This window comes from Astyanax mexicanus, chromosome 15 (assembly GCF_023375975.1).
Source record: "Astyanax mexicanus isolate ESR-SI-001 chromosome 15, AstMex3_surface, whole genome shotgun sequence".
Taxonomy (NCBI): Eukaryota; Metazoa; Chordata; class Actinopteri; order Characiformes; family Acestrorhamphidae; genus Astyanax; species Astyanax mexicanus.
The window spans coordinates 9,277,091-9,299,200 of NC_064422.1; the positions used below are offsets into that span (position 1 = coordinate 9,277,091).

The following is a 22,110-nucleotide window of genomic DNA, read 5'->3' on the forward strand; positions in this document are numbered from 1 at the left end:
TTAAAAAATGAATGCCCTGTTAAAACAGGTATGATTTGTTTATGGATGACCAGCTGGTCTTGAGCTGGATTTTTATTCTTTAACCCTTCAATTAATCAGCTATATTTTTTGGGACATAAATAACTGTTTTCAATTTTTTCTAGAGCATTCAAATAGATTAATTTCCCAATTCAATCCTTCATGCAAGTTCTATTTGGACATTAATTCAATAGTATTCAGTCTGAGCATAACCAGAGTGCAATATATGGTATTTTGCATGTTCTCTGCCATCAGGAGGTCACTTGTTTGACCCCTAGTGATGTCACAGCCATCCATAATCATGTGTTCCAGATCACATAATGTTCTCTTACTTTCTAAATGGGTAGGATGGCCCTCCCTCTCCCCAATCATTTAGCATGGTGGATGTTAGCTAGCACGGGTGTCTGTGTTGTAACTGATCTAACCGAATTAGTGAAGGAAAAATATAAGAATGCAGAGTGTCTCAGAAGGCATTTAGACTGGAGTATGATGTGTCATTATGGCTCAGCATTTAACCACTGCTTCCTCTGCTGTGATGAAGTCCAAGACCTGACCCTGCTTTTTCTCAGTGCCTGGCTTCATCATTAGTCAACCACCAACCTTTGAGACCTGGGAGAAGGGGCACTGCTTAGATAAGAGCAGGCCAGCCTTTAGCCTTTTATTTAAGGAAACATGATTGAAAAGGTATTTTCTGAAGAACATATAATCTGGGTCTAGTTGATCTCCAGAAAATTTTCTCTAAAATTTTTTGGCCACAGTAACAGGCTCTGCTGTAGAAGTCGGAACATGTTGTGGTGTGAAGGTTTAGTGCATTTAATGCACAAAGCCCTACAAGTGAAAACTTTAGTTGATGAGTTGATGGTGTTAAATGGTTAATTCTGCCACTCCAACTACACTGTCCCAACAGTACTGGATTGAGCTTCATTACGCTTATTCAATGGGATTGCAGTATCATAAGGTGCTACTTCAGGGGTCATCTTGAGAATGCCCATATCTGTTTAAGTTGTGAGGTGCTATCTTGTGTGTGAGGTTAAACACTGGCCAGCAGACTCATGACAAATGTGTGATTTGTAGATTATTTCTTTGTTATAACAATGGATCTTTGCAATATACTGGTTTTATACCATTGGAAATCCTGTTCATTTCCTTTTAAATGGAGCCACATTTATAAGAAACGAGCATTTGTGGGATGAGCAGCAGAGCTGAGTATATGCTGAGGTTATGCCCATGAAAAATGTACCAAATCTTGGATCATGCTTTTAGGTGCTGCCAATCAGGTGCTTAATTTGCATATTCTAATCTGTTACACACAGCCCCCCTTATAATTTAAAATGAACGACACATAAACATAAGCAACTTGATTTATTCACATGGAAAAAGAGAGCAGACAACAAGAGCAAAAACTAAAAACTACATTTTTTGTGACAGTATTTGGCAGCATGTTAGAGTTCCTATATGAAGCTTAGGTCTGATTTTTGGTGGGATTTACGTGAGCCACTGACTGGCCTGCAGTGAGAAGCCACGTGAGTGTGGTGCACACACAGAAAAAAAGTACCGGTAATCATAATCATAATAGTATTTTGTAGAAGAAAATAAAAAACTTATTTTTGGCAGGAATCAGGGCTATCTACGTATACCATAAAATTCCCTTCATTAAACAATGGAAATTCACTTACTTTGGTACAGCATGGAAGTGCGTGCGTTTATATCCAAACCTACCTTAAAATTAAAATAGAATTACAGAATTTTCTGTAAACATTTTCTGTTTCTACTTGTTTGATGATGTTTAACTAGGAAGACATTCAGAGTGGGGTTTGGTGTAAAACATTTCCGTGTAGAGACCGAATCCCTGTGAATCTACATTTGCTTTTTTGTGGTTTACAGTGGAAATTGTATATATACATGCAATAAAATTACAGGGGTTGGACAATGAAACTGAAACACCTGTAATTTTAGTGTGGGAGGTTTCATGGCTAAATTGGAGCAGCCTGGTGGCCAATCTTCATTAATTACACATTGCACCAGTAAGAGCAGAGTGTGAAGGTTCAATTAGCAGGGTAAGAGCACAGGTTTTCCCAAAATATTGCAATGCACACAACATTATGGGTGACATACCAGAGTTCAAAAGAGGACAAATTGTTGGTGCACGTCTTGCTGGAGCACCTGTGACCAAGACAGCAAGTCTTTGTGAAGCATCAAGAGCCACGATATTCAGGGTAATGTCAGCATACCACCAAGAAGCACCAACCACATCCAACAGGATTAACTGTGGACGCTGTAAGAGGAAGCGGTCTGAAAGGGATGTTCGGGTGATAACCCGGATTGTATCCAAAAAACATAAAACCACGGCTGCCCAAATCACATAGAATTCAATGTGCACCTCAACTCTCCTGTTTCCACCAGAACTGTCCGTCACCACAATAAATTACTGTGGTCTAAAACCAGGTGTTTCAGTTTCATTACTTTACTTTTTCTTCTTACAAAAGCCAGTGCGTATCTCTTCTCAAATCTTCTTTAAAACTGTGTCGCAGACATCAGGCAGTGTATTAATGACCATAAGTGTAATTACTTTTTGAAGAGAGCTTTTAGAGCCTCTGGTGTCTTTTGTGAACAGCTGTGATTTGAAGTGTTTCACACCAAACCATCTCTAAATGAGTGTTTAACACTAAATCCAATTCTAAATCTCAGCATTTAAGGCATAATACAATTTAAACCTAAACATAAGCTTAACTCATCGCTTGTAAACAATGCCATGTTTATAACAGCTAAATTCAGCCCAATTGAAGCCTTTGTCTAGTGTGTATTTCACATTAGATTCACATTCACTGAATCATTGAATTAAGCCTTCAAATTTAGTGAGGCACATTCCTTCTGCAGCATTTAAACCACAAGGTGTGTCCCAAATCTCAAACCAAAGAAATGTTTCGGGACAAAATAATAAATTACCCTGTCATCATGTTTATATATGTTAAAAAAAGTTTAAAATTCAATGCTGTACCACAGCTCTTCAGGGGGAGCTGTTCATTAGTTACAAAAAGGTAAAAGTGGTAAAATGTCGCATAGCAATTAAGGAGACGCTAAGGCTACGTTCACACATCAGGTCAAAGCCCAAATCCGTTTTTTCACCAAAAATGTTTGGATTAAATGTTTATTTAAGACTGTTCCCACTATATTTTTAAAGTGACCCCTGTCTGACATTTGTCTGAATGGTTTGCACTTTGCACAAGAGATAAATAAAAACTGAATAAAGGCTCTTTTTGCAGGTTCAAATGTTTAAAAAAAGCAACACTTTCCATAAAGTTTTGGTTTCATCTTCCACAGCATCACAGGAGAAATCAGGGATTTTTACTGAGAATGAATTTAAGATTTCAGTAAAAAAAGAAAAAAAGGGGGACGTTTTTGGGCCATGATTACTACTTTGATTTGCATCTTTGATTTTTTTTAACCCCTTAAATGCCTTGTCCCGTATACAGGCTACAGGTGTAGGTTATACAAAACCCTTTTTTCTGCAGTAAAATAACTTTTTTACACTCTAAAAATTTGAGGGTTTGAAATCTCCTACAGGACACCGGGAGAAGCGGCCTGTTTTCTCTTTACTTCAATTAATAATTAATAATGATTCCAGATCAGTTACAGGAATGAAACCTGCAGGTTTGAAAACAGACTTAAAACTAGACAAACATAACGTAACTAAAGGTTTGGAGGAGATTAACTGTTTGAATTGTTTTCAGGAAAATATTGATTTTTAAATGAAGTTCAGATAAGAGCCAATTTTATGATTTTAATTATATGTTTTGACATTAGCAGATTTACTTAAATGTTTTTTTTTATATTTTCTATTATTATTACTTACTATAATTATGTTTTTCAATAACATTCCTTATCAAACATGAAAGCATTTTATGTAATGCTTGAATAGAAATCCTCAAGATTTAGTGGTGTAATGTCAGGCAGACAACTGACAAAAATCCTGGTCTGTTATGGGGTTAAACTTTATAAGCTACAATTGGCTATTTCTTTAAAAACACTGAGTTGGTGCAAGACAGGCCTTTTAATATTATTAAAACAGAGACATCAGACCCAAATATATATTTATAAGGTCTGTTACCTGTTATAAAAGTTGCCATCCTTCCACTTAAATCCTCATTCACTGCTGTCGTCCATTTTCTCTTCTCCAGGACGTAAATGAAAAAAATTATTCTAATCTGGTTGTTCAGAAAAAAATCGCATTGCTGCAAATCCAATATGTTTAGACTTTCAATACCATGTATTGTGCCATATGCACCATACATATATGTGTCATACATATTATAATTAAAAATGATTGGATTTGGGACACTTTTCTACCTGCTGTGTGAACATAGCCTAAATTAATACTGATTTCATATAAACCTTTAAAGTGGTCATTGCTCTTCCACTAAAGGTGCGGCTTGGAGAGACTGTAGTGAAAAACACTGAAGTATCGCTTTAATGCACAGGAGCAGCCATTTTTTTTGCAAGTGTTCAGAGGAGATAGAAGGTCCAGTCTGCCTTCGCTCTGTATACAGGAGTGTGTGCTGATGTCAGTGACGGACGTTGTGGGGACACCAGGGAGTCTCAGGGTAAAGCAAGCAGTGGACAGTCTTAAACCTGTAAATGAGAAACACTCCAAAAATTAAACATGAACACAAATTGATTTTACCAAACTGAACAACTCTGGAATATAATCAAGAGGAAGATGGATGACAAAAGCCAATAAACCAAACTGAACTGCTTGAATTTTGCACCAGGAGTAAAGGCATAAAGTTATCCAAAAGCATTGTGTAAGACTGGTGGAGGAGAACATGATGCCAAGATGCATAAAAAACAGGGTTATTCCGCCAAATATTAATTTCTGAACTCTTAAAACTTTTATGAATATCAACTTACTTTCTTTGTATTATTTGAGATCTGAAAGCTCTGCATCTTTTTAGTTATTTTAGACATTTCTCATTTTCTGTAAATAAATGCTGTAAATGACAATATTTTTGGGGGGAATTTGGGAGCAATGTTGTCTGTAGTTTATAGAATAAAACAACAATGTTCATTTTACTCAAACATAAACCTATAAATAGCAAAATCAGAAAAACTGATTCAGAAACTGAAGTGCTCTTTTATTTTTTTTTTCCAGAGCTGTAGATATAGTTGATGTACACTAATTAAAGTCAGAGATAGATATCTTGCCACGCAGTTGGTGTTGGTCATCCTAAAGACTGTGGACTATTTTCAGTGCACCAGTAACAAATAGGTGTTTAAAAACTCCATGTGCGCTTATACGATCAGTGGATCTAATTAAATAAACAAGGAGTGTAGAAACAAGCAGATGCTAGTAATTTTATATCTGACTGGCCACTAATCATTTCTTACTCATTGAGTCTTTTAGCTTGATGGAGTAACTGTGAAGATTGTTCAATTGCAAAATTGTTCTAGAAATAAAATCTGATTTGAATGATTACCGAGAAGGATCTTCAGCCAAAGAGAAATCTCCTGCGATGCTGACCACATTCCTCCTGTTCTCAAAGCCACCGTAGCTGAGGGTCACCTGCAGGGGGAACACAGCATGTTGGAATTTTATATACAGGCTGATGGAGTAATCACGATTTGACCTACAGACATTTTATCTTTTTAATCTAAAATATCTAAAACAATGCTACTAATTTCTAAACAGTCTGAGGACTGAACTCATACTGAAAAAAGTTCCAGCCCTGTTTAAGGGCGTCTGCCAAATACCTTAAATGTAAATGTACACTGAAATGTATGAATGGGATGGGTGTGACCGTGACCTGTTGGAGGACGTTATCAGTGGGCAGCCTCTGCAGGTTCTCCAGGTGGGAGTGGAAGAGCCGTGTATGCGTCAGAGGAACCTCCAGCAAGGCCTCGATGATATAACCGATGGTGCAGTCATCAGGGAGACGTATCTTCTCTGCAGTAGTGATGAAGTTCCCCAGACTGGAACAAACAGATCATCATAAGCATTCAAGAAGGAATTGATCAAATATCACTACAAAGTATGTGTATATACCTAAATCATGACTTTCGATACAATACCTGCCTAAATATCTCAATAGCGATACTGAAATGATTAACCTCACTCACAAGATAGCACCTTGCAACATATATACACATGTGGGTGTTCCCAAACTGTGCCCTGATGTAACACTTTAAGACCAACAAGCACAGAGGGGAACATTTTATCTGCAGAGAGGGTGTTTATAGGTAATTACCTTGCCCATGGACTCATCTTGAGCGCCAGGCCTCGGCTGATGCAGAATCCAGCACCTCCAGTGGCAAACCAGAACTTTACTGACACCTGAGACAAAACACAAGGAAACACAAAGGTTTAAGAAATCAGTGGGTTTATCCTGGAAATACCAGCAGTGTAACAGTACAGTGTAACATGCCATATAGTTAAGTATGAAGCTCAATTCATATGCAGTGCATCATATATTACACTGTGCATTTTTAAACAACAGATGCAAAATTTTGAAAGCCACCATTCAAACATATTTCAATTGTTTAATTGAAAAAAAGAATTACATTGAGAAATACATAACAAGTGCACATTTTAGAGCTCCAAAACCAGAGGTGGAAAGTAATGAATTATATTTACTCACATTACTGTAATTAAGTAGACTTTATGAGTAATTTGTCATTTTTTAAGTAGTTTTTAAATTAGGTAATTTTACTTTTACTCAAGTACATTTTGACACAAGTAATTTACTTCGTTACATTGGAAAACTCCCCGTTACTGAGTAAAAATTAAATGCTGGGGGGGGGGGAACAAAAAAAAAAAAAAAATTGAATTGAAATTGAATTAAAAAATCTACTAAAAAAATTGGCGTGGATGCGCCGGCACACAGATGCTCGCGCACGTGGACTAACGAGTCAAAAATGTCCTCAGGCAATGCAAAATGCAAAACTTCCCACATCAAACCTGAGAAAGCATGTGGTGGTAAGTATTTTTATCATTAAACAATCTGCTTGAATGTTAAAGTAATGTAAATATCAGTTAAAGCACAGCAATGGCAAATTAAAATATAACAAAGACCTGTAAAACTATAAAAATAAAGTTTATAGTCGCCTATAGACCGTTTCAATGAGGACAACAATAACAAAGCTACTGTGCATGTCTGTTCTTTTGACACTTCCGGTGGCGCTATTTTCAACTATACAGCTGTCAAAATGAGAGTGCATATTTCGCAAATCTCCCGAAAACAGAGCAAGCATATGGTCAGAAATTAGTAAAAAGTGATCAAACCTCTTTTCCTGATCCTTTTGATAAGGATTTAAGAGGGAAGTACCAGTACTCTGCATGGTTTATAGATAAGAAGGAGGGAGAAGTTGTGAGCGGACACTGTAACTGCATGACAGGTCAGCAGTGTGAAAAACGAAAGCAGGCGTGTTTACTGTGAAGGACCAAAAATGACATAAGTATAAATAAATAAATGTTTAAATAAATAAATGAATAAATAAATAAATGTTGACATAAGTAAATGCACATATAAATGAATAAATAAATATAAAAATAAGAAATGTATTTATTAATTAATTTATTTACCTATAAAATTATTTGTGCACGTATTTATTTATATATATATATATATATATATATTTATTTCTACATTTATATGTGCATTTATACATATATTTATTCATTTCAACATTAATTTATGTATTCATTTATTTATTTATATATTTATACATTTATATGTGTATTTATTTATACTTATGTCATTTTTGGTCCTCCATAGTTTACTTGTTTAAAGAACAATTTGACCTGATTTTCAATGTTTGTGACTCTCAGATTAGGTGAAGTTTGCATTCATGTTAAATTAAAAAGTTACATCCACTGTTTTGAACGCTGTTTACCGCTGAACGGAAGTGTCCTAGGAACAGCGACGTCACTTCCTACGCTCATGAATATTCCTCTGAAACGGTCTATATGACCATAACTTTTTAACTTTTTAACAGTAATGAAAAAAAATGGATTATATAAACCTATGCTACTTGTTCTTGAAAATGTAAAGTAACTATGTAACTTTTACGCAAAGTACATTTTAAATTGAGTACTTTTTTACTTTTACTTGAGTAGAATTTTAGCAAAGTAAAGGTAATTTTACTTAATTACAATGTTTCAGTACTTTTTCCACCTCTGCCCAAAACTAAAACATGTTTTTAGTATGGCAACACAGCTACATTAAATAAGAGGGCTCACCGTTCCGTCGCTCTTGACCCTCTCTGCAGCCTCTATAGGGTGGTCCAGGCTGGGCCGGCCCAGATACACGTCCTGCGTATGGGAGTAGGAGGACAGCAGCTGCAGGAGACTAGGGAGGATTATGTAGTTGTCATCATCCACGTGACAAAACCATCTAGAGAAGCGCAGAGAGAAAAGAAAATCAGATCTGGATCAGGTTTTAGACCAAAGAGACGTGTGTTTAAGTCAAGCTGAGGCTGAATTTCAATTAAATTCTACGATTTCAAACATACAACCAGCGAACAAAAAATTAAAATACAACTTAGCAGTGTTAAAACATGATGCATGTTATACTACAGGATTCCTCAGTTTCAGCGTATGCCGTTTCATCTTTCTAATGCACCTGATTCGCCTAATCAGCTCATTAACAAGCCCTTATAGAGCTGCAGTGGGTGTATTAAAGCAAGCTATCCTCTAAAATTGCCTGTTATTAATTTTCCAATCAGTGCTGGAGACTTTTTGCTTGATTACTGTGTATAACGATAACAATTTATCATGATAACAATAAAAAATTGTCATAGTGCTGACCTCTACTGGCAAGTACTAAGTTCATTTTGTTCTTGAAAGAAATCTTTCAAGTCTTTTTTGCTTTATGGTCTACTATTTTAAATTTAAATTACTGATTAAACAGTGATTTACAGAAAGTAAATATTCTAATATTTTTGAGATATCAGATTTTACGAGCTACTGCCATCTTGTCAACATTAAAACAAATATAATTTATAAAAATCATTTACATTTTATTTTATAAGTAAATGAATATAAAAATAATGTAATAACAATTTAAATAAACAGGTCTATTTTTAACATTTATGAAGTGTTTTACAATATAATTTTTTCTCCTAGAACAAGCAATAGTTCCCGGTAGCTCCGGTAAAGTGAGGTCTCAGGCACTTAAATGAAGACAAAACTCAACTTTTTCTGTGACTCGATGAACTTGTCGTACTCCACAGACATCTTACAGCACAGGGCCTGGCGGGTGTGGGCGGCGGAGCAGTTGGTGTTGATGACGTTGCCACCTTGGATGAGAGAACAGACAAAATAACAGAGAGAGATGAGAGTAGGAAATACAAACCACTAAAACTACACAACAAAAAACATGGTAAACTCAAAACTTAAAAAGGCCCATCCCATGGGAACAAGGTTTTTCTTGATGTAATAAAAAAAATAACAAGGTGTTTTTTTTTTTGTTGTTGTTTTTTTTATCAAAACTTCTGGAGGAGCCCTCCAGAACCTTTCCCAAACTAACTTTCTTTAAAAATGTTTCCACACCGATCAAGTGTTGAAACCCACGCAGACACAAAGAGAATATTAAAACTCCACCCAAATAGGGACTTGAACCCAGGACCCCAGTGCTGGGAAGTGAACGTCCTAACCACTAAGCCACCGTGCCTCCTTAGTGGCATATGCTTACTAGGGGTGTGCCATATCATATCGTACATGATAATATCGCCAAAAAAAATTTATATCGTGAACGATATTTTACCTGGAAAAAACATGCCGTATCACCCACCCCTAATTATCACATCAGGGTGCTACTTTTTTGCTGTTTTTAGCATTAGAAAAATTCACACTGTTCTCATTTCCCATTATATATCTACTAAAAACAGATTCTGTCCAGTAGCTTTCTTTTTTTTTTATTTAATACTGGAGCACATTATTAGTGCCATGACATTCTGGATCATTGACTTCTGTTACAGATCTGATAAATTTCTTGTATTTTTTAATATCTCAGTTAGGGGTGTGCCTTATCATATCATATGCAATAAGAACATTTAATGTTTATTTTGGTGCAGTAGTGTATTCTTGAAAAAAAAAAATTAAATCAGTATTTCGTCATATCTTTAAGAGTAGCGTTATCACGATAATATCATGAAATATTGTGATATTATTTTAGGGCCATATTGCCCACCCCTAATGCTTACTCTAGTTAATGTTAAGCCTACCCAATTCACCCATGCTGAGGTTATTGGAAGATTTCAATTCTTTTTAAATTAGAGCTGATAAAGAGCAGCCAAAAAGACATCAGTCATACAATTTAATTCTATAACTAATTACTGTAACATATTTAACTTCATAGGATAAAGAGAAATCGGAAAATGCAAAACCATGCAAATATTACAAGTAAAGGAGAAAAAAAAATCAAAGGCTTATGTAGTGCATGAGTTCCTAAAATGTGGCATGATGGATGAGGTACGCTTTAACACAGAACCCAAACCCCCTCAGAATTCCCAGAAACTATTAGTTTAGTGTTAATAGGAGATCACACATCTCAAACCAGGCTGTGTGCTATATTACCTGCCTTCCTCTTCAGCTCTTTATCCTCTCCATCCGTGAAGATAAACGTCTGAAACAGACAAAGAGGTTAGTGTCTGCCCTCCACACCAAAGAGAACAAGACCATATGTGAAGGCTTTTGCTAGATTACACATTACCAGAGCTGGCTTCTGCTAGCACCTGACTGATATGACCAATATACAGTGAATACTGTATATGTAGTCATCCAGACTATGAAGGAACACATAAGAAATCATAAAGTAAACTTAAAAAAACCCCAAAGAAACCAAAATACTATGTAAAACATTTAGGTGCTCTTATTTTGGATGCTTTTAACGTGCGGTAACTCTGATGAGCTTATGTCTCTCTTTCCTGGGGTGATCCTGATGAGAGCCAGTTTCATCATAAAGTTTTTGATGGTCTTTGTGAAAAAGTTTTTTTTTCTTTACTTAGTTGAGTATTTCTTGCTTCTCATAATATGGATTAGAACATTAGTCAAATAGAGCTACTCACATACACATACAAATTCTACCTCTTCACAACTTTACAACTGATGCTCTCAAACACATTAAGAGGCAAGACATTTAAGTAATTAACTCTTGATGAGTTCAGCACAGCTGTTAACTCTACCTCATAAAGCTGACTGAGAAAATCCAGCCAAGATGTGTAAAGCTGTCATACATGTCCTTACGTTCACTATATGTCCACATAAGTCCTTATAGTTTGGATGAATTTAGTATTAATCTACAAATGCAGATAATTTTACATTAAAGAAAAACCACTAAATTTAAGTACATGTTCAAACCTTTGACTTGTGGTTCATTTAAGACTAATTATACCACAGTTAGTTCTGACCCTGCAATGTAATTGGCTGAGAGGCGTTCTTTGAGTGCCATTATCAGCCAGTAATGCACTGTAACTGAAGCTGTCCATGTATTACTAACCCACATACAGGTAAACTAGCAACGATGCAGCTCTTACAGTGCAGCTACAAACAGAGCAACAATGAAACCATTTTAATTTGCAAAGTGTTTATAACCTAAGAGATCGTATTTTCTCATCCTCTTTAACTCAAAACCTTTAATAAACTGCGATAATAGAACTGTGGTATAAACGCAATAATACACTCAAGGTTCGTGCTATAACGTGTAATATTGGCACTGCTGTGCTGCGGTTGTAGGCATGAGGCCACAGTTATAGCACTCCCTCTCGTGTATTATTGCTTAATTAATTGATTGATTTGCTGGTTCAACACTGGGACAAAGCCAACACTGTTGGACCACTGCAGGCCTGGACAGTGCTGGGCCATCCCTGCCAAACCAAAACCACTCCAAGCTACTCCCTAATCAACTCCAGCAGCAGCTCTAGAGGAGCAGAGCCATCTCAGGACATCAGAAAGCCTCACATCAACTGAGTGCTGTTGTAACGTCTCTGGCAATCACAGCGCTTTTAGTGGGGGAGCTTGAAGCAATCAGAACATCACCAATGAAAACAACAGCAGAGCGTCTTACGAAATACTCTGCATGTCCAAACACTGAAATCAAGGCTATTAATATGGAGTTCACGGCAGGCTTGGAACATTGCTGTGAAGAGGATTTGACTGCAATCAGCCTCAAAAGAGCAAGCTCATCAATAAGGGCAATAGATGTAACGGATGTCAAAGAACAGTTTCACTGCTCGAAGGCTTAAGGCCTTGGAGGCTTTACACTTGGAGTGGGAATCACAGGAAATCTCACATTATGATATTTTCATAAAACTCTCATTATACTATTGTAAGACAACTCCATGATGCTTCACAGCATCTGTGTTACTGAAGAGGCCATGTATTGATAATGTATCACTAATGAATTTTGCCCCACCTCTACTTTATACCCCTCTAATTATTGCTCATCATTTGGCACAATGACTGTGATGGTCAGAGGTCACAGAATCACGACTGATCAGTGTTTTTTTATGGAAATTATACAAAACTGTGCAAACATTTAAATCACTGAATTCTAGGGCTGCAACAAACTGATTAACCCAAATAAAATCAATGATTAGAATAGTTAAAAACTAATTTAATAATTAATTAGTTTGGCATATGTTGTTATAGTGAAAAATATTTTCGCCTTAAATGTTGCAGTTTCCAAAAGAAGCTGTAGATTTAATTAATATTAACATTTAACATTAACAATAAGTTCTGTTTTTTTTTTTACTCTCACTGTTCCTAGAGCCTGATAGAATTTAAACAAGACATATCTCACAAGCATTTAGCAAGTTTTCTGTTCCACCTTTAATGCGGTGGCAGTTACAGCATTTTTCAAGCTCTTTTCAGACTCTGAAGTTATGTGGAAGTGTTTGAGAATCACAGCCAAGTGTATATTTGCATTACATAAAATGTTGTTGTTGTTGTTATTAAATAATGCTAATAAGAACATTAATGTAACTGTCAGGGTTACATTAATGGTAACAATAAGAGTAGGTTGGGTGATTCTTATACAATTACAAAATTAGTACCAACACCATTTGGTTTATTAAATAAAATGGTGGAAATCAAATTTAGCTTTTTTTTTTTTAAATCTAATTATCAATCATTCGAAGAACAATTTACAGATAAATCGAGTATCAAAAAAACTGTTGGTTGTAGCCCTATTGAATTATGAACAGAAAGGCTGTCCATATACTTCTGGAATTACAGTGCTTTTTATCCATGCAAACGAGAGCTCTATAAAGATCAGCCTGGTCAGGGTTGTGCTTCTTTAACAGAAAGAAGAGAAAATTGGTCTGTAGCCTTCAGCTGGGTGATTTTTATTGGGCCTTGTTGGAAAAATAAGCCACAGCGTGAACAAAAGCCTCTTTCAGAATATCTCTGGCTCCAGATGGCCCTGATGTAGAGACGTGATTTAACCCCAACAGATCCAGAGCTGTTACAGTCCTGTTGGTGAAGCAGGAATTAGCAATATGAGGATATTTCTACTGTTATTGTGAGAAATCGCCTTATAATAAATCACAATATGCTTTTATTAGTTTTTAACAGATTGCATTTTAGATGAGATTTAGATAAGTGTATATACTGGTATAGTGATTAGATTAGTGTTTTACATGATAGTGTGAAATTAGCCTTGTTTAATTGTATTTACCGCAGCTCAGTGTGTAAAAAAGAATAAATATTCTGAAATAAAAAGTTTGTATTGTATTGTGATTGTGACTGTACTCGACTAATCTACTACACAAATCAAATTAATTACATTAATTGATTAAACAACAACCCCTGGCGTAACCATAGAAAAATAAAACATTGAAATGTGCCACGTGCAATATTAAGATAATAAAATATTGCTACGTTTAAATGAAAATTATTTATTGAAAAAAATAGTAAATAAACAGACACTGTCTGAAAGGCATAAAAATGGCCATATATAAACTCAATAAAAGTGATCTAAACAGGGTGCATAAGTGTTTCCACTGTATAAACCTGATACCACCTCATAAACATGTACAAATGTATAAAACTGCAGGGGGATGTGAGATGTGAGACAGTACGTATGTGTGTTGGGTTAAGTTAATAAAATCTGTACAGATTTTGGAAGCTGATGCACCAGAGGGGCGGCAGGCGGTCCCACAGTTCTGGGCTGATTGCTGGCTCTCAGGGTTAGCTGATCTCAGTGTTACCGATGTTCTGACGTTTTATGCTTCTCTGTGGCACAATTAAATGCTGCACACTGCAGTGCAGTCTCAGAAACAGAATTCATCAGTGCACAAATACTGAGAAACTACAACAGTTTCTACAACAGTTTCATGCATTTTGCTGACAATAGAGGCCAACAGAAAGAGGTAATTCCAGTTTGCATTAGTCAGGAGGGCCGATTGTGAAACTGCAGTTATTTGCCAATGACGTAAAAGACAGAAAACTTAAAAACACTGATGAAATATGTTCTGGTTCTCTGCCTGCGCTGCATTAATTTTGCCAAAGAGAGCCATAAAACATCAAGAACACCCCCCAGATAACCTGGCCTCCATCTGGGGGACCACCACCACGCTTTCTGGTGCCTCTGCAAACACAAAGCGTCTTTACACATATGCGTCTGCAGGTCTCAAGTTGCAGAAAAACTTCCTTCCTTGACAGGGGGTGACAACAACCCCCCACCCACAAAAACATCCTACCTCCCTTTTAACACCAACCTCACCAGACATGCAGCAGCCAGACAGTCACAGTTCCTCTCCCTCCTCTGGCTTCCCACATTAACACCTTTAAGAAGTTGCCCAGCTGGCATTCTCCTTCTTATACTTATTCATATTCCACACTGTCTCAGATGACCAACACTATCTTTATTATGTGTGCTTAGACTGCCTGAGAGCAGCACATATACACTGATTCCTTCATCCCATGCAATTCAGGAGAATCAGTTTTTAAATCTAGACTGAATACATTTCACTATACAGTCATATTACGCCTGTCCTATACCTTCTTTGATTACAGGATTTTAATCATTATTGTTTTTGTCCCTCTTAATTAATTCTCTTGCAGGTCACACACCAAACATAAACCCTGTCCTAACCATTATCTTTCTCTTTCTTCCCTCTCGTCCTGAGCTGCGTGCCTCGAGGTGTCCTTTCGTGGTTCCAGTTCCTGTGCTCTGGTAACACGGCTGTTCCTCTACTCAGCAGAGTTTACACAACCAGTTTTATCTCTTTTTCTTTGCTTTCTTTCCGTTCGTTCTCTCTCCTTCTTTCTCTCTCTTTCTCACATATATATATATCAAATGCCTGGACTGCCTGCCAGGAGGTCTTCACTCATGTTTCCAGAATCAGGCCTGTAATTACTGTAATTTTGTAAAGTATTACAAAACTCAGTAGATGAAACTTTATCTAAACTTAAAATCCCTATCAAACCAACTCTACCAATGATGCTTCACCCACTGGAAGTTTTTGGGTAGGGGTGGGCGATATGGCAAAATTAGTATATCATGATTTTTTTCTTCATAATCACTATAACGATTTTATCACGATTCTCCATTCAGGGAAAGTGCAATCTTGCTGTTTAAACAGCAAACTTAGCCTACTACAAAAATAACAAGGCAAGACCAAGACAGTAACAATTAAATAAAAGCAGTTAATTAAAAAAAATGCTGTAAAAAATCTTCCTGTAACTTAAGTATTACTATTAGCACTGAATGTTTTGACAGAATTTAAGACTTAACTGCTTAGCTGACAATGTAATTTAGAACAAAACTTTTTTTTTTTAGAAAAAATAAAGTGTTTATGGCTGGTTTTCCACTGTTTTAAAAGGAACCATGTCCTTTGCCAGGTAAAAGTGATTCAAAAACGCTTCTGTTACCTCTCTCCATCGTTTACTTCTCTTCTTGTAGGGAGTGCCTCTCTCAAATGACCGCGTTAGCGTTGTTTGTTTTGGTCCGGCTGTAGCATTAGCCTCTGCTAGCTGCGGTGTGGTTAATCTGCCGGTTACCTGACTTTCAGCGTACTGTTTGGGATGTCGCCTCTTTAAGTGGTTAAAAAGATTTGTCGTGCTTCCGTCCGTCGCGAGAACGACCTCTGTGCAAATTTTACATATTACTGTTGATTGTGTAACATCAGCTTGGAAAAATCCAAACCAGGTCCATATTACTGAAATCGACCTTTTTTAAGAAACTAACTCTGCCGCTGTGTTTTCATTCATGGCTTTGCGCTTGTGAGAAAAGGGGAGGGGAAGTAACCAAAGGTGTTCCGGTGAGCTGATTGGTTTATGTGCGGGCCACTAGGGTGCGTGAAAGGGCACTAGCAAATAGTGAGCTTTGGCTGAGCAGAAAACTGCTGTAGTGGATAGAATGTGCTTAACGATCAAGCGGTTTTTCTGTGATGGCTTATCGTAGACACCTTATAATACTTCACGATCTGTTAGCGTCATGTCGCACACCCCTATAAGAGGGCTTAAAATATAGGGGTGATTTGACACCCGCTGTGTGTCGTCTGGACTTTCTGACTTTTCAGTTTGGGCCCGAACCAAATAGAAGGTGTGAAAGTGGATGCAAACCATGTTCTGCACCAGAGTTTGGTCCGACCAAAGAGGTGGTCTCGGTCCGGATCTGCTGAACTATGGTCCGGCATGTCTGCAGTGTGAAAGCACTTATCTAGATGGTTCAGACGTTCAGACCTATTACAGGAAGTTGAGGCAGTCTTTAAACAAACCAGAACATAAAAGAACTGGTGTTGTGCCGAAATCAGACTCCGCTTGGCCTGCAGCCTGTCACGCAGCAGTATGAACACAAATGCTGAGACTGGTAATTAATTTATTTACTGAAGCAGTACATTAACCCTTATTTATAAACAGAAATAAAAGAAATCTGAGGAGAATCATTCACACTCATTCTGTGAAAGAGAGTTAAATTCTGACAGAAAGCTAAAAACCATCAAGACACCCGGCAAAGCAACTCGCCAATCTTATAACTTACATTCTACAAACCAATTAATATGAAGTATAGACAGACTCAGCTCATGATAACAGGATGTAGTTCTTTAGTCCGCTCACTAAACTGCAGTGTGAAACCTAAACTAACCAACCAAATGTTCATTATACAATGTAATAAAGACTATGAACCATAGTGCGGACTCTAATCCAGCTCTGGTGTAAATCTGTCTTAAATCCAGTTACCAGTCCTAGATGTGTAATAACTGGCAGGTTTAAGGACTTCTATTCTAAGACTCAATCAATATAAACCCTTTTTTATTTTCAGGAGCGCTTGCAAAGGACTCCTACATCACCCACAGTGCAGTTCTAGAGTGCCCCAAGTGCTAGTTGAATGTGTTGATGTGACAGAATGTCAAGTGCCATCCCCCTACCTGCTCCTTGGCCTCTGCCACCCAGGTCTGAAAGAGCAGCTGCAGCCGTGACTTGTGATACTTTCTGGTGGTCTTAACAGCGATAAAAATGTCCTTTAGCTCTAGAGGCTCTCTGGAGCGAGAGCCAGGCGATTTAGCATGTGCCATGTCCCTGTCCTGTGACCTCAGCCGCCCCTGGGGTCCAGCCATAGCAGGGGGCGGCCGGGTGACGCTGGAATCCTTGGCATTACCGGCACCTTTGTGCCAAGTGGCATTGCGGGTGCTCTGGAGTCCATGTCCACTCCCTGCTCCGGCGGGCCTGGCAGGGGGGCGAGGCTGGGGGAGCTCCCCCTGGCGCTGAGATGTTTGCAGGGTGAGGATCAGCAGGAGCAGCAGGGCAGAGAGGGCCAGGGAGAGCAGGAAGCAGCGTTTACTGATGCCAACGGGCGACAGGTGCATTCTTCCTGTGTGCAGTGCCAGCTCAGCCTCCCGGGCTTGGCCACTGCTTTCCTCCGGTACCCATCTTTAATGCAACGAGACAGACCCTGTGCAGCATAAGGGAAACAATGATAAGTATGATTACTATGATTAATTACTTCCTGATACACTTGTGTATGATGGTTATGGTAAGAACATAAGACACCTGCATGAATTATAAGGACAAATATTCGATTTACTTTTTACCCAATTTAGAAAGACAATTGCCTAGCCCCATTTCATATGACCAACATCACAATGAAAGACTGGTGTGGAATAAGAGCACCATCTATCTATCCCTAAGAAAGCAAGGATAATTGTACTCTCTCAGGCTCTGGCTGCTGATGCCAAGCAGCATTATCTGGGATTTAAGCCAGCCATCCTCAGATCCTAGTGGCACTGAGCAGACTTCTACACTGGTTTTAATTGGTTTCTCTATCTATACATGAGGTCATATTTTTCCTGTGAAAAATATGAAATATATGATCTGTCTGGCTCACATGATAGACTGCATTTCTGGGCTAAACAACAAACAAGCATAAAATAAAGCACAAATGGATGTTATATATTATAATTATAATATTATAGTTATTTTACTTTCAAACTTGAGCATAATATGCGGACGAGAAATTGTCTCTGGTTGCTTTGTTGTTCTGCTCTGTGGAGAAGTTCATGTTTGTGGTATAAGGTCTGGTACATTTTTACTTATCATTCACTATATGTACATGACATAAAATTGTGTTGGCCTCGTTATTACCCATATATGAATGAGCCAGTATGCAGACTTGGTTTTAACAGTGGTGTTATTTTAGTGTATTTAGGATATTAAAAAAAATTATCTTACTCCAATTCCATTATCTGAATATTATTAATAATTAAATGTTTACTGCTCCTTATATGGGTGCAATAACATTATTATTCTAATATTTTATATTTGTATTGTGCTTATCACATTTTTTTCTGAGATGATATATTATCCAAACAACGAATTATTGTGACAGGCCTAGGAATGCACATCATGTTCTACACCACATCCACTAACTAATGAAAACATGAAGGAATTTTGAGAGACACACTGGTAGACAAATACTTTTGGAGATTTGGTGTTTAAAGAGTTGAGATTTACATTCCAACGTCCTGTTAACTAAAGAAGCATGTGTGAAATATGAAACAGTGTGAATGATACCTGTGAAGCTGAATCTGGAGTCAACTGTTCTTTTAATAGCAAAAATAAGCTTCACACATAACAGATACAAAAGCAGTGGCATTTGTAATGATTATCTGACGAAGTCAGTCTGTGTGCTTTTGTATATAATTCTTAAAAATTACTTTCCTGAATGCTCCGTAATTCCAGACGAGCTGAGTACAGCGTTGGCAGTAGTTTCTCAGCTGCCATCATCAACCCCAGGAGGAGCCTTTGCCATCAATGTGAGCCATTTCCTCTTGTCTATTTTCAGAGCGCCAATGATACCTTCACGAGCTGCAGATTTGGAGCCTGGAAGCTAAAACGTCAGCCGGTAGGTAATCATAACCTTGCTCTAAATCAGCTTCTTTAGCAAGAAGTTCTAGACAGCTACGGTTAACACAGCTGAACCACAAGATTGGTGAATGCTAACATTAGGCAGACTGTTCAGGTTAGTCCGCAGCTTTTCCATCACTGTTTTGCTGCTGGGGATGATACTATGGTCTCAATATTTACAATCTTGACATACATTTTTGAGAAATAATTGTCTTTTTGTACACCCTGTTTATATACCTGTAAATGTACTGGATGTGTGTTTAATGGTTTAATTGTGTTTCCAGAGTTAAGGTCAAAAATCCTAGATATGTACAACTGTTGACAAAGTGAAGTGTGTAATTATAATATTAATAATATTCTAAACTACAATTACCTGGTCATAGTCATAAGTACAGTACAGATATCTGTATTTACAAGAAAATAGATAGATAAGTATAGATAAATAAGACATTTTTCCCCTTACATTACTTTTACTTTTATACTCTAAATAGTTTGAAACCAGTACTTTTACATGAATAGAAAGCTTGAGTTGATACTTTAACTTCAACAGAATTTTTTTAAACACTAGTACTTGAAAAAAAAGTTAATGAAAGTAATTTGATTAATTTAATTACAGTATTAATGTGATTTTCAATAGGATATTCGAGATTGCACATCTTTACATATAGAAGCTGCAGAGTGAATCTCAATAGATAGACATTTGTTTGTCAGGTAACTGTACAGTACTATTTATGTGGCAGTGATTTACATATTTTACACTTTTCAATAACTGAAATATAAGGAGGTTATGTTTATGTAAATGTAAAGGAAACAACGGCTTGTGCATCACTTTAAATTGTGATGCACAAGCGAGATTATTCTTTTTTACAATATCGCACAGCCGTACCAGTATTTATACTTATACTTGAGTAGTAATTGTTAATTCTTTTGACACTTTTGGTGATTCCCACCACTATTAACGATATGGTCTCCTAGTAATGTACAGCTCTGGAAAAATAAAAGACCATTTAAAGTTAATGAGTTTCCTTGATTTTACCAAATTGAAAACCTCTTGAATATAATCAAGAGGAAGACGGATGATCACAAGCCATTAAACCAAACTAAACTGCTTACATTTTGCACCAGGAGTAAAGGCATAAAGTTATCCAAAAGCAGTGTGTAAGACTGGTGGAGGAGAACATGCCAAGATGGAAAACTGGAAAGAACTGGAAAACTGCATAAAAAACAGGGTTATTCTACCAAATATTGATTTCTGAAATCTTTATGCATATGAACTTGTTTTCTTTGCATTTTTGAGGTCTGAAAGCTCTGCATCTTTTTTGTTATTTGTTATTTTGTAATTTTAAATAACAATATATTTATTTTAATTGTAATAATTTGGGAGAAATGTTGTTCGTAGTTTATGAAGTAAAACAAAAATGTTAATTTTACTCAAACATATACCCTGGCCCTCTATAAATAGCTAAATCAGAGAAACTGAATTTGTTGTCCAGACTCAGAAAGACTTGATAGTTCTGTAGATGTGATATTATTAGCTACTAGTTAATATTTCAGAGCTGTTATCTGAAAACACAAGTTTCTACTAGTAAAAAAAAATAGGCTACACCGACAGTTTATCCTAATATACAGCAGATAAGAAAATCAGTGTTATCACTCATCTCCAGGTGCTAACGCTATAAAGCTAACTAACCCCAGCTAACCTAAAGCTAGCGTTAGCTAGTTAAATACCTGCAGTGCTACTCAGCTCCAATACAAACAGCCAGCTCTCCCACACGCTAACAAGCTAACCATTAGCTAATGTTACTGGTAAACACTGCAGACATTGTGCTGGTTATTTACTTAAAGCCTTTCTGTGCATAAAACAGAGTTAAATGATAACCTAGGGGTTTTAGATCAGACTGATAGTTAGAGGTTGAGTGAGAGTCTCACCGCAGGAGAGCAGATGTGGAGGAGCTGGATTGTGTTCTTGGAGCACCTCTGTCTTCATCCTCTTCACTTTAAACACGTAACTTAGTTAAATACAAAACAGAAAAAAAACTCCAAACAGTAAATGAAATGTCCCTCTAAAGTCCCTTTAAAGTTCTCCGGGTCAACCTGAAAAACTATAAAACGCTTAAAATCCGACTGTTATTGTCCAGAGTCTCCTCAGTCCGCAGCTCTGCTGCTGCTGCTGGTGTTGTTGGTTAAACTTCTAAAGGCAGATAAATATCTCTATCGCTCCGTTACCGCCACTGTCCGCCGTTATATCACTGTTTCCACCGATTTATCCCCCAAAGAAATACTGTTAACAAAGCACAACACCCTCCACTGACTGCCTGCCACACACACACATCGCTCTCCGCTGCGATAAATGACCTCTGTTTCTGTTTCTCTGTACAAAGCCAAGCCATTTGGCTGCAGAGCAAGTAAAGCCTGCCAACTCTCTACTAAAAGCGCCTATGGAAATATCTTCTACCGTACATACTAGAATATAGGCGCGCAACAATCCTCTTATTTGCGCTCTTAAAACCAAATAAATAAAAACTAAATTAAATAAAATTAGACTTAATTAAATTAAATTACAGTTTACTTGTCACATATATATAGTCACACACAACTAGTACAACTAGTAGTGAAACGATCTGATAACTGTGCAATTGTTCTAAATTAGATACAATTCTCACAATATAATTTTCAGAAAATGAAAAAAAAAATAGTCTTTACTCTGTCTGCATTTAGAATTATTTTTTTCCATTTTCTTATTTTTCATT

The 22,110-nt window shown here is 37.0% G+C and overlaps 1 protein-coding gene across 1 annotated transcript; it reads right to left on the bottom strand.

Moving 5' to 3' along the window:
* Nucleotides 1-1,365: 1,365 nt before the first annotated feature.
* Nucleotides 1,366-21,772, bottom strand: rfng (RFNG O-fucosylpeptide 3-beta-N-acetylglucosaminyltransferase). Its single transcript, XM_022669295.2, has 9 exons — nucleotides 21,290-21,772; nucleotides 17,386-17,909; nucleotides 10,589-10,637; nucleotides 9,207-9,309; nucleotides 8,252-8,405; nucleotides 6,261-6,346; nucleotides 5,820-5,985; nucleotides 5,493-5,578; nucleotides 1,366-4,647 (listed from the first exon to the last, which is right to left on the bottom strand). The coding sequence occupies exons 2-9, from the start codon at nucleotides 17,821-17,823 to the stop codon at nucleotides 4,581-4,583; spliced, it is 1,149 nt and encodes a 382-aa protein (XP_022525016.2). The 5' UTR covers nucleotides 17,824-17,909; nucleotides 21,290-21,772; the 3' UTR covers nucleotides 1,366-4,580.
* Nucleotides 21,773-22,110: the final 338 nt, after the last annotated feature.